At 42.8% G+C, this 13,026-nt stretch overlaps 1 protein-coding gene across 3 annotated transcripts in view; it reads right to left on the bottom strand.

The window, feature by feature from the left end:
- The window catches only part of LOC144943921 (neuropilin-2-like), a 150,111-nt gene that overhangs the window by 96,123 nt on the left and 40,962 nt on the right, over positions 1-13,026 (bottom strand). For all 3 annotated transcript variants that reach the window (XM_078871802.1, XM_078871792.1, XM_078871811.1), the window contains exon 3: positions 1,659-1,840. In XM_078871802.1, the coding sequence (XP_078727928.1) occupies positions 1,659-1,840 (182 nt within the window). The remainder of the gene's footprint in view (positions 1-1,658; positions 1,841-13,026) is intronic.

The raw sequence follows: 13,026 nt of genomic DNA, 5'->3' as shown, positions 1-13,026 counted from the left end.
ATTCACGTCGTAATTTTTCAATGCAGCGAGTCACATCAGTTTACTGTACTGTAATATCATGTCCATATCGCATAATTAAACCGAGAGTGAACTTCAATACGGAGCATAACATTGGGTTTGTACACCGACCTATATGTAAGTGTGTAGTCCACGAATGCGTGTCACGTTCACCTGCCATTACTTTGCGGTGTAAAACACACATCATTTATGGGCATGAATCACTCATCTGCTTGTAAACACGAGCTTGCATGCCATTTTGCACCATTGTGCACACGATGAATAAGCGCTGAGCATTCTTGATCGCGACGAAATTCACGTGCAGCACACAGTGTACCCTACAGCCAGAGCATGTCGCGCTGTGAAAGCTGGGTGTTATGTCCAGTGTAATGATGCTGCGTTTTTTTTTGTCCTTCCTCGCACCTCCGATTAGCACGGTTGGCTACGTCTGGTGTGAAAGAAGTTTAACATACACATACGTTGCATTGCATTGCGACACAACACTGCATTGTGGGTGTACTGGTCGTTTACAGGACATGCTTTGTTATAGAATAGGAACGAACACATTGCATCACAGAGATACAAGCACAACGCTGCAATCGCTTGCTCATGTCACTGCTGGCAGAAAGGGCCTCTACGAGAGAGGGCTCCCGAGAGCCCACTCAGGAAGGTATTTGGCCAACTGAACCTCATGGCGGGACCCTGGGGTCCCGAATAAACGGAAGTCAAAATCGTAATTTATTTATTTTTGGCGACTCCGTCCCACCACGCACATAAACGCCGCGACCCGCTTGGCGCGGATCGTTCTGTTGTCGCGTCGTCCGAGCGCAGCAGCGAGGACGAATGCGCAGAAGAAACAAAACTTTGAAACTCTGATTAGCGCATTGTGTAGAGCTCGTCGAGAGGAATAAATTGCCATGTCGTTCGCCTTCAACAGACATAAGATGACGTTTCAACGCAGTTTATGCGAGAGCCGGGGGCTTATGGGACCCCGGTGTCCCGCCATATGGTTCAACTATGCCATGCTGGCCAGACGCATTATGGCACTCGATAGCGTGGATTGGTTGTATTTAGCAAAGGCGTTATGTACGGTGATGTGTTTTCTGTAAGCTTTGCTTGATTGCCTACTCTGATTAAATGCACTGAGCCCGATACTTGTAGAGCTCGTCTTTACACTTTGGTCGAATACCGGTGTCAGCAGAATGCTGAAATATGAGGCCAGTCCACAATTGTGGCAGGAACTGTGGCAGAATGGGTGTGGTTTTGTATAGATTTGGCAATAAATGAATTGTGAAATGTGCAACTTTGCTAAAGCATTCAAACTACAGGAGTGTATGTATGCATGTATGTTGAACTTCTTTCGCACCCTACATAGCCAACTGTGCTAATCGGAGGTGCGGGGGGAAGGACAACAAACTAAACGCAAAACTCAGTTCTAAAGAAATGAGTTTTCAATCTAGATTTAGAAGTGCACAGCTCCAATATCGGAAGGAAGTGTTCCAGATGGCTACAGAATCACATCTCAAAGCGCGCAATGCAGTGCCCCTCTTTGTTCGATGGTGTGCCAAAAGCCGCTGCGAGGATGACCGGAGTTTGCCTTCCGGTTGATGCTCCTTTGTGACATATATAGAGAGCTGAAGCAGATCAAGCGAGACACTGACCTATTTTGTAAATCTCGTATCGGAGGGAGAATCCTGCTCCCTGGGTGGCATAGTCCGACTTGAATCGGATGAAGAGGGTGGCACCTGAGGAGGTCTGCGACGGGGGCGCAATGTTCCCGCAGAACTTCCCAAGCAGCGGCGCACTGTCGTCCGCTCCGTCCCGGATCTCCACAAAGTCGTACCTGCGCAGGAGAGAACCGCAGCTTGAAGCCGCGAATGGGCAGCAGGGTGGTTGCACGGTTGGTAACACTTGTGTCTCACGGGCAGAAGGACCTGGGTTCGATCTCTCTCTCTCTCTCTTTGTGGAGTTTTGCATGCTCTGTTCGGTTGGCCAAACGTCCAATTGGCGAATTACTCAAGATTGATCACGCACGGCAACGTCGCACCCTAACTGCCACAACTTGGCAGGCCCTCTCCTGCAAGAAAGTGTTGAGAGTCAGTGAGGCTTTCCTGCGTAAACAAGAGGAATCATAATACTCGTAATAACAGTCAAACATCGACCATCTCCTGCCTTCGTGAAATATTCTGGCAGCGCTCATCTCCACCGGTGGCCCCGAGTACAGCTGTGCATATCCCACATCCCCACGATTGATTCTGGCCTTTCCATTGGACAAGCACTGTTGAGTTTTTACAAAGAGTGACCGTATTCACTGCATTCACCTCGATGTGATGATTGATTGCGAGTTGAGCGCTCTGCCAACAATGCCACCGAAGCCAGCTCAATTATTACCCGTAGCTAAAAGGAGCGCATGTGCTCGTAGTTCATTATCAAGATATTTGGTCATGAACCGCACCTCCGATTAGCGTGCGGTTTGGCGATGTATGGTGCGAAAGAAGTTCAACTTACACACATACATATCCTCGTACACTGAGTTGCATTGTTGGAACATAAAGCATTTTACAAAACAGAGACAACATCTTCTTGGTTCTTTCGGTAAAGTCACGTAGAAGGGAAATAATAAAATAATAAAAATAAAACATAATAAAATAATTCTCACGACGTTTCGGCCACAACGCAAGCAGCCGTCCTCAGGTGAAGACCAGGTCTGTCGGGGAGACGCTGTCTCCGAAACGTCGTGGGAATTATTTTATTATGTTTTATTTTTATTATTTTATTATTTCTCTTCTACGTGATTTTACTGAAAGAACCAAGAAGATGAATCCCTGCAGTCACGAAAGCTTTAAATAGTGACAACATCATCACTTGATTGTCCATTCATAGTGATGCTATCACTATCCTTATGTACAGTAATCACTTAAGCTCTGGTAGTCTTACAGCAATAAATATCATTACCACAGCAATGGCCTTACCACATGTTACTCCCGCCATAACCACTACAACAACATGAGCCTTTTCAAAATACTGTACAGCAAATACACGTAGATGTGACTTACCTCATGAAGTATGCGTGGCAGGTGTAACCAGATATTTAGCTTTCTAACTCAATTCATTTAAACCATAGGTTTTAAAGAAAACAATGTATATGACAGCCATCTGTGCAGCATTTTTAAACGTCTCTGAACCACAAAAGACAATATCTCAGTGCAGATTTTTGTTTTATTAAAAAAAGAGTCAGTATCGTATGCATCATTTTGGCTTTGGAGGTTCTAGCATTTGGAAATGTTTAAAAAGTAGTTTTTCGAGATTAGAGATAATGCATGATGTTTTACTGTTAATATATAACGCTCGGGGAATAGAATATACAATGCATATATTGTTGAATATGTTAAATGCAGCGTCTCTCTCTTGAGATGCCATCTGACATAGGTCTAAATCCCTGCTTGAAAAAAACCCCACATCTTTCAACAGCTAAAACGATTTTCAACTTGTAAATAGTATTATTTTTTAATCATCTTCAGCCATGATCTATCCACTGCTGGATGAAAGCTCCCGCCATCTCTCGATATTCATGGTGGACATCCGGATGGGTGTCTTCCCGACGTTGGCAGCTACTATGCCATTGGTCTCAAACATTGGTCTCAAAAACCTAGTTTATATCTCTTAACAGCATATATCTTCCGAAAAAAATATTCTGAAGCAGAAGGTAATAGTGCCGCGCACAACCACATTTGGCAATGTGGTTTGTGACTTTGATCCTTACCCACGTATCGATAAGTTAAATTGTAATGTGCAATTTTCTTTTGGGACTGTGTGTTGTCTTGGTGTGGGACTGCTTTTGTTTTGCTGCCTGCCCAAGATTGCATTTGGTGTTGAAACATCGGCAGAAATTGATGTACTTATGCAACTTGTACTTACATACTTTATTTTTAACTCATATATAGTGACTTGTTTAGCTTTTCTATACTTTGCGCTCCTGTTAATTTGTATTAATTGTTGTAACTTTTTGACCCACCGTTACTGTTCACCTGTGGAAAAAAAAGAGCCACATAGCTCATCGGATTCTTCCAGTCGAAATAAAGATTGTGATTCTGAAGTGCGCATTCTTCATCTGAACCGGTCCAGGTGCCCCCCTTCACGAACATGCACTGACCAGCATGGTGAAGTATGGTCAAGCAGCACCCCCGTAATTGATACGATTTGGGTCACAGTCAGTCCAGACGTGGATTTCCACCAGATCTGAACTGCACGATCCTGTGACTAATACTGCACTACGATACTGTGAAATCGCGACGTAAACTATAATCATACGTGATGTAGCCATATAACAGAGGTACAATAGCGAGACTGGATAATTTACACGCAAAAATAAAAAAAAATGTATTAAGTAAAAATGGGAAGCTTTTAGGCATAAATGGAGAATGGAAAAAAAGTGTGAGATGAAAAGCCCAAAGCACTTTCATATCCTCTGCTTGCACTGCAGGGTGCACTAAGAACAGCTGATCCAAGTGCAACTGTGCCAATACAGCCTTCACAGGACTTCATTAATGCAAGAAGAGGCCACATTAAACTATAAAATCTCGAAATTAAAATTCCTAATAGACGCCGGCACTTACACAGGGCTGCCCAGATAACGTATCATGCCAAGAACATCAGAGCTGTAGGTCCTGGATCCCTATTGGGTGGGTGCTTGCGGGTGCCGTTTTCGGCACTCCACGCTCCCGCATTCTGATGGCCGGTGTAGCACTTACTGAGAGGAATTTCTGGAAGAATGCCGCTTTATGCTGGCTGTTTTGAAGCTTCGTCTTCACAAGCAGCACTTTTGAGCGGCCAATTGTAGTAGGCAGAACTGCGGCTGCCCACCAGAGTGAAGTTGGCACAATGTTGAACTTGCGGCTGCCTGGCAGGATCAACAGCGGAGGGCCACATGACCTCCCGGCAAAAATGAAAATCGACGTTGAATGTCTTTTTTGCACCGTACGTTGCCAACCGTGCTAATCAGAGGTGTGGTACATAGCGGCGTGCACTCTTTTCCCTCTGGTATTTAATGATCCTGTGGTGTAGTTTGCAAGAGCAGGAAATTGTGTACCACTGTCATACTCCGCATCTATGGTTATAATGGGGGGGGGGGGGGGGGCAGTATGAACCCAGTGACCTGAGTGTGATTCCTAGCTTTGCACCCCCTCCCCCATGTCCTCACCACCCACCTTGGGGCACATCGGTGATGAGATGTTAACGCCCTTGCCTGGTATACAGGAAGTCGTGGGTTCGACGACGACTTAGACGCCTGTGTATTTGGCGTTGGCACGTTCTCACCGTGGTCACGTGGATTTTTCTCCGGGTCCTCCGGTTTTTCCCTCCACATTTTCGAAACGTGCGTGAGGAGTATTTGACTGCTATGCATGTCACGTGATAAGCCACTTCGTTGAGCTCTCATTTGTGAAAGCCAGGTCGCTTCTGAAAGAGAGCGATAGAGTTCAGTGGGCCTTACCTGGTAAAATAAAAGTTTACTTTAGTTTTTTTTAGTTTCACCTTCACTAACCTGTGCCGACCAGCGTGGTGAATTATAGTCGCGCGATTCGCCGGACTGTAACAGCATGAAAGCTTCATCCAAGTTGACGAAAGGAACGGACATTTTTTATTACTAAATCATTACCTGCAGCTATATTTCCTTTGCATGAAGTGTAAATAATTAATGGGATATCACGTGGTAGGTGGGTGTGTGTGTGCGCGCATGCCTAGCAGTGGGGTTCTGAAGAGCATTTTTCTGCCACGATCCTGGCCTTTTCGAGGTCAAATCAGCTTAATAAGTACCTCGAGTAGAGTCAACAATGGCTACGGGGAAACAACGGCAGCTGGACAAGGCGCAGGCCATATCATCCCCTTGTCTGCCGTGTTAACGTTAACAGGTGTTTGCTAATGGCACTTACGCCAGCATTCTTTCAGGGTTGAAATGAGGGGTATGGTATATGGCCCTTTTTTTCTCTTTGAAAAAATAAATATTTGCCACGAAAAAAAAAACACAATTTGAACATTTTGCAGCTGCAGCATTAACTGTATGTACTATTTAAGAAGTTGAACGATAGCCACTCATGTTTTACACACATGCGAATGTATATATTTGCACAGATTTTTCCACCCTAAACAATATGTATTTATGGCTCTTTAGATTTACGTCGCGAACAAATTGGGCTGTCTACTCTGTTTACAAAAAAATATGCGGCCGCTTCATGGGCCTGCTCCAGTTGTTTGCTTAGTTGTTATTTCACAATTGAGAAACAGCAAGAGAATACGCGCCCTTTAAAGAGCACTTCCTCTTCCTCTCTAAAAGCTATTTAGATACTAGTTTTATTTCTATTTACACGGTTAATGAAGTAAATATTTTGAGTATTGTTCACAAACGGGTTGAATTGTTTTTTTCCGGGAATTGAGCAGCGGACTGGCCCATGTAATTATAGCAAACGGAGTTTCCTCCTCTGCTTAAATTTAACTGACGTCCCGCCCATCCTGCAGCTTGAAAGCTGTCAAAGCCACTGGCATTAAGGGCCCACCGAAACTCTGTTGTTCATCCGCTCGTTTTCTTGGAGACAAAACAACAGTATATTTATTTACAGCTGTTGTTGATCTGCATTACATTAGGCCCGGGCATTAGGCCTCATCATGGTCCGTGGTCAATTGTAAAACAACAACAAAAACTGCATGTACAGGCACTGTTTGTTGTCACTTGAGTAAAAAAAAATAACGAGACGTGAGCAAGGACACAATGAGCCTGATTGTTTCAACGACAAGAGTAGTAGGGCATAACAAATATATAAATAGATTGTATTGAGAACCGCATTTCTAAACGATGCATGTATAGTGTTGTAATATATTTTTAAAAAAAGGCAACGTGAGTTTTTGTTTATTTCTCATGGTTGCTGCTGTTGCTGCACCGCCGTTTCCTGGATTCTCGTCATTAAAACGACGAATGTGATGTCACCAAACAACGGAGCAAACATTTCATTTTTGGTCACATTGCTAAAGCATCAGGCCCAGAATAGCCACAACAATAACCCCATTGCCTAAGCCAGTGTGAAAGCCTTCAACTTTCCGTCGTAAATATATACCTCAATACATATATAATGGAACCTCACGTGTTGTCCAAATCCAACGTCCTATTGCGGCTCCGCAGCTGCATGTGACTCTTTCGGGCCTGCTTCGTGACGCAATGTGCGTACGTATTCACATGCAACGGCGCCTCTTGAAATATCGAGTTTTGTACCGAATTCGCACAAACAAAAATGTATCTTGTTATTTTGATTGCCGACCCCTGGTTCCATTCTAATAGCAATCGGGTGTAGGTGCACAGAGTGACGAAGGGTCGAGTGACTCAAGGAATGTGTGGTCTTACGCCACGCACAGCTGTGAGGAGGACCGTATACAGACACCTAGGGGACACAAGTGAGCGTGAGCAGAGGTCGCAGAGGGTGTGTTTGCGGACAAAGTGGACAAATATGCATTTCTCGTGTGTACGGTCAATCTAAGGTCATTCGCTAGCTTCACGAGTGTTAGAGAAGGCAGTGTGTGTGCATAGTAGGCATATGTATGCCTGGAGGGCATTAAATGTAGACAGAGCCTGCCCCGACAACGTTCTGGGGATAAGATGAGGGGTTAGGATCAGGGGTTAGGATTAGGGGTTCGTGTTGTGGATTAGGATGCTAGCCCGAACTGAAGAACTCAGCTCAAAATGTAACCTCGGCTCTTAACCTCAAAGTGAAGCTTTAAACAGGAATGTTGGTTAGCCTCACTGATTTTTCGGAAGCCTTATTAATTGAATATTCCACAGACAAGTGATGATTGGGCCACTGCTACATTTTAAAAGCACTGAATGTTAAAAAAGATGTCTTTGCCTCAGGTCATTTGCAGCTGCGATCGTATTACAGTCGCATGCGCCCTAATTTGACCAATCTCATCTTTCCCGCAGTAATTTTAATATATCATTATAATTCTTTAAGTCCGTATGTTGTCACTCCTGGCAGTAAGTGCCACTCAAGTTTAATAATTCTGTGTATTTATTGCGAGTTTTACCCGATAGTTTAATGTAACTATTGTAGTCACGATAACACGTATGCACCTATGCTACTCATTTATATGAATGTGAACGCAAAGCAATTCTAAGGATTTCTGAAATTAAATTAAGGGTACAAAGATCCGTATATTTATTTTATTTCAACATTTATGCCTGAGAATACTGTCACGTTTTCTTTTGATCCGGAGAGTTATTTTCATCGAAGATGACCCCCATACATGTCTTCACTTGATTACAGTGGACGTTAGTAGGTTAATCATCAGACATTTCAGAACCATTCTGGCGAATTGCCCGATGATGCTGGATGCAATTACCAGCGAAACGTCGTACTCAAATTGTAAATGCTGTGGTTTCACGCTTCAATACACCGGTGGGCTAAAGCAGTGAACTAATTGTCTTTTGTCAACGTGACACTTTTTTACTGATTGGCCGTGTCGGGTGGTGGAGGGTTACGACACATTTATAAATAACGCGATTTAAACCCAAAAACGTTGATTATGAATTTCAGAACTGTTTGCGGTGTAATGTTCATTTATATAACCAATAACCCGCTGCTTCTCGTATTCTTTCAGAAAATACCAACTGTCTTTGTGTAGTCGTATGCATTGCATTTGCGAGCATACACAATGTACACAAAGGGGCCTTGCATTCACAACGCTGTGTGTATAGACTTTGTACAGTGTAATTGCTAGTGCCATTGCAATGTGTACTTGTGGCACATGTAAAAAAAAACACCCTCAGTCGATTCGTTGTTTATTAAAATGTTACCAATTTCATCAATGACTTATTCTTCTTCATAATAATCATCATGTATTAATAGCAACATCATCTTCATCAATTCTCAACTAGAAAGGTAAAGATCGTATGCTTATTACCATGTGTTTCTATATGTGGTGAACCAGTTACCTTGTATGGAATTTTTAAGTATTTTACCAAAGCGGTAATGCAAAACTAATATTTTAGCAACCCTGATTTAAAGCTCTATATTTTTTTAAACAGTAATGTATTTTCAAAATGGTATATTTTTTCATCCACAAGAGAATATATTGCTGCATTTACTTTCATTATTTTCTTGGCATCAGTCTCAAATCACTGCAAGGCAATTCTTATTCATAAGAAATCGGAGTAAAATGTTTATTCAATGCAGGGCATTTTAAATGCAGTACCCTCCCACAAGCCCTGTAGGTAATTGATGAGCTCAACAATAATCTACTGCCAATAAAATGAGCAGCAGAAGGACATGCGCTGAAATTGTATAAGCCTTTGTATGAGCTCAGCTTAGGACTTCTACTTCTGTCTCATGGCAGGATGGAAAAGCAGTTGTGAAACGTGTTATAGTTGAATGCTAAGTTTATTTCCACCAATCCAAGGAGGCAGTAGATGCAACAACAGGATGTGTGTGGATGGAATATTCGACGGTGTTTCGTTTAGTGGTTTGGATTTCACCATAGCCGCAGCTTAGCACTCAAAACCGGGATGTCACCATGGCCAAAGATATTGATGCCACCACACCTCGTCAACAGATAGCAAAATTGCCTCAAATAACATTATATGTACACTGATACTTATCACTCTTTTGTTCACAAGTAATTTCCATAGCCCATAAAAAGCCTGGCCTGCTCAAGCAATCCACCTCTTGACCTCCTCACAGCCCCCTGTATTATAGACATTACTAACTAACGTCCTCCATGACCACGGGGAGAGAGACTTGCACACTCAAAATATACAGGCATGATCAGGCTTTGGGATCTAACCAACGACCTCCTGTATACCAGGCGAGGTAGTTAACATCTCGTTGCCGTGGTGCCCCAGATCAAATGAACGCTTAATTCCTTTGGAGTCAATAAAAGTTTGCAGGAAGCCAGTGGGGGTTATGCTACTGAGAGACCGGCCCCTACCACAGGAACGTGGAATTGTTTAACTTGACACGAGCATTGTTGCCGTACGTGGTGACGATACCATGCCGGTGGCCATTGCAAAACACTTCGCAGGAATCCATCCGCGAATGCGAGAGTCTGAAATCTCATTCGCATTCTGTGACTGTGCGCGCATTATTGTTTCGACGCCGAGACGCTGCGCTTTTTGCTGTAAAAGCTGATACGAAGATTGGCGTAGAACAACTGCTTCATGTGTTTAATGTTCGTACGAGACACAAACTGCCATTTTCTGCCAGTCATGCGCATCGACCGTAGCAAATTTCACCTTGAAGCATTAGCGCTGTTCGGGGCTCCGCTTAACTGGCAACTATCTCTGAATTTTAGAGCAAATTTCTTTTTTCAGCAAGCTCGATGCTCTTTTTTGCCTCTCACAAAATGTTTTATCCTCAATGCTTTCGCACAGGCACCGAATACGCTGCTGTGTGACATCGTCTTCGATGTAGCCCCCCCCACCTCCAAATGTACCACATTGCGATCTCGTGATGCCACAATTCGCAGAATACAAAATGTAATATTCCAGGAATACCTCTCTGCTAAATGTCTCAAGAAAGAGACAAAAACTGCACGATCAACCTTCATGAAATTGCTGACTGCAGTGGAAAACATGAGCGTAACATCTAAAATATTCTCCGGTAAAAATGATGAGTCTAACTAGTAACAGTAACAGCGACTTTGGCTGCAACGGTTCCACCTGTAGATGGACGCTTGTGTGAGCGCCCGAAACGTCGTGATTTTATTTAGTTGTTTTCATTTATTTTATTTTCTTTTTTACCTACGTGACTTTACCGAAAAAACCCGAAGAGTATGAATCCTTGCAGTCGCGAAAGCTTCAAATCTAGAATTAGTTTAACCGTACTTTTATGGGTGAAGCCATGGAGTGTGGCACACAACATTGTAGTCGGCTCATGAACAAGCTGGAGTCGTTGATAAGTGACTGGTTGAAGAACGGCACTTTGTCGTGTGGGAGTGTGCACGTGCATGCGTGCAGCAAAGTTTGTTTTGAGGACGGACGGTGAGGTGTTTTCTTTACTGGGCCACGTTTGTTTGTGTGCGCCTCCCGCGTGCACTGACCTCTGACACTACTTGTGAAGGTTCACAAATGGCAAGGAAAATGATCTGAGACAGCTATGGGGCGGGGGGGGGGTAGGTAATTCCGCACCCTCTGCAGAATTTCATTCGTCCAGATAACAATGAGCAGTCAACGCAAAGTTCGAAGGTTGTGATCAGTTGCAATCCTAGATCTGGGATGACTGTGCCCACCATCCTTTTGCAGTCAACAAAATAAGAACTCAATTTGTACAGGACAATAGTCTTAGGGAGAAACTGGCCACCACCATAAACATGTGGAATTTTCCGTATTTGGCTTAGGACTACCAATGGTGATGAAACCTACATCGTGCTGGTGTTGATTTTGGAAACACGTTTTCTTTTTTAAACCACACACACACACAAACATGCAAAAGGAAGCACCTATTATATGCACAATCTGTGGTCTCTTGAACAATAGGGTATTATTGGGAAGTAATGATAAGCGAGGCAATTTTTATTGTGAGTTAGAATACAGAAAAGAGCGTGGAATGTGGAGGACGGATTGTCATCACAGGAACAATGTAGTTAATATCTCCGCTGTGGTTTTGTATAAGTACAGGGTGTTTTCAAAAAGATCGCTAGATCTCTGCAATCATGAACTATCCATGAATGAAACTCTTACCACTTGAAAGGGCGGGGCATAGAGTTTCAAATGATTACCGCTAAATGCCTCTCCCAGAGCACAAACAGCCCCTAGCCTCAGTCATTCGCAAATACACACTGCCTCAACGTTGGATAGGTCACACGGGACCCCAATACTTGGCGCTACACTCTTGGCCCCCAAGATCCCCAGACATCATCACACCCTGCGACTTTTTCTTGTCGGGATACGTCAAAGACCGTGTTTTTGTGCCACCATTAGCGACTAATCTGGATGACCTCAAAAACAGAATCACGGCAGCGGTGACTTCAGTGAAAGAAGACACTTTGAGAAGCGTTTGGGACTAATTCCACTATCGTCTCGATGTTGTCCGTACAGCAGATGGAGGGTACATAGAGCATTTATAAATTGGGTAGTCAAACTTGATAACTCATTAAACCGTTTGTAACTTTTTGTGTAATTGTAACATGTTGCCATCTTGAAATATACTGCTTTGAAATTGGGTAATTTTTTGGAAAAAAACTGTATTTAGTCCTCCAGCAAGGGTTAGAATTTGGGAACAGATGACTAAATGGAGAGGATTAAAAGCCACAGTGGTCATCATTTACGCTGTTGTATGAACTTTCTGAAATCGTGTGATGGACATTCCACATTCCCAGTTAAATATAATCTTGGCCACCGTCTCTAAAGCCAGGTCTGTTCATTTATTGGAACATTTTTTGAGACCCAAATTTACAAAGTATCCTCATAAAAATCGTCATAACCACAATAATATCTCACATATAACCATCAAATAATTTCTATTCATAGCTAAAAGATAGAGATATTTGATTAATAACGTTTTATTTATTTTTTTAAACAAATTGAATAGGTGTGGAATTTATATAGAAAGTTTAACAAAAATAAGTTCCTTCAATTATGCCCCTAATTTTTCAAATGTAATTAAGTTCAGCTCAACATGCACTATGGAATAAAACCTGGATTAAAATCCACGTATTCCCTTCTCTAGGGGCTAATCTAATCGAATATATACGTAAAAAGTGTTGAAAAAAAAAACCGTATTAATCTTTACAACTTTGTCTCTCCACTAGCGATGATTACTTTAATAAATGATTCGGCAGCATTTTGAGGTTATAATGTACCGAGGGGCCTTAAGGTTCATATACGTTCAGTCTTGATATAATTCTGTAGAATAAAGCATTTATAACAAATGACTAATGAGGTGGATCTGGAATGTCCATCACCAGACAGTTCAGACATCAGGCTCACTGAACATCATAGTGGCTGTTAGTCCCTCCATTTGGCAGTCAAACCTGGCCTGTCTCATAAACGAA

This window comes from Lampetra fluviatilis, chromosome 2 (genome assembly GCF_964198595.1).
Source record: "Lampetra fluviatilis chromosome 2, kcLamFluv1.1, whole genome shotgun sequence".
Classification (NCBI taxonomy): domain Eukaryota; kingdom Metazoa; phylum Chordata; class Hyperoartia; order Petromyzontiformes; family Petromyzontidae; genus Lampetra; species Lampetra fluviatilis.
This window is presented reverse-complemented; position numbering and strand designations above follow the sequence as displayed.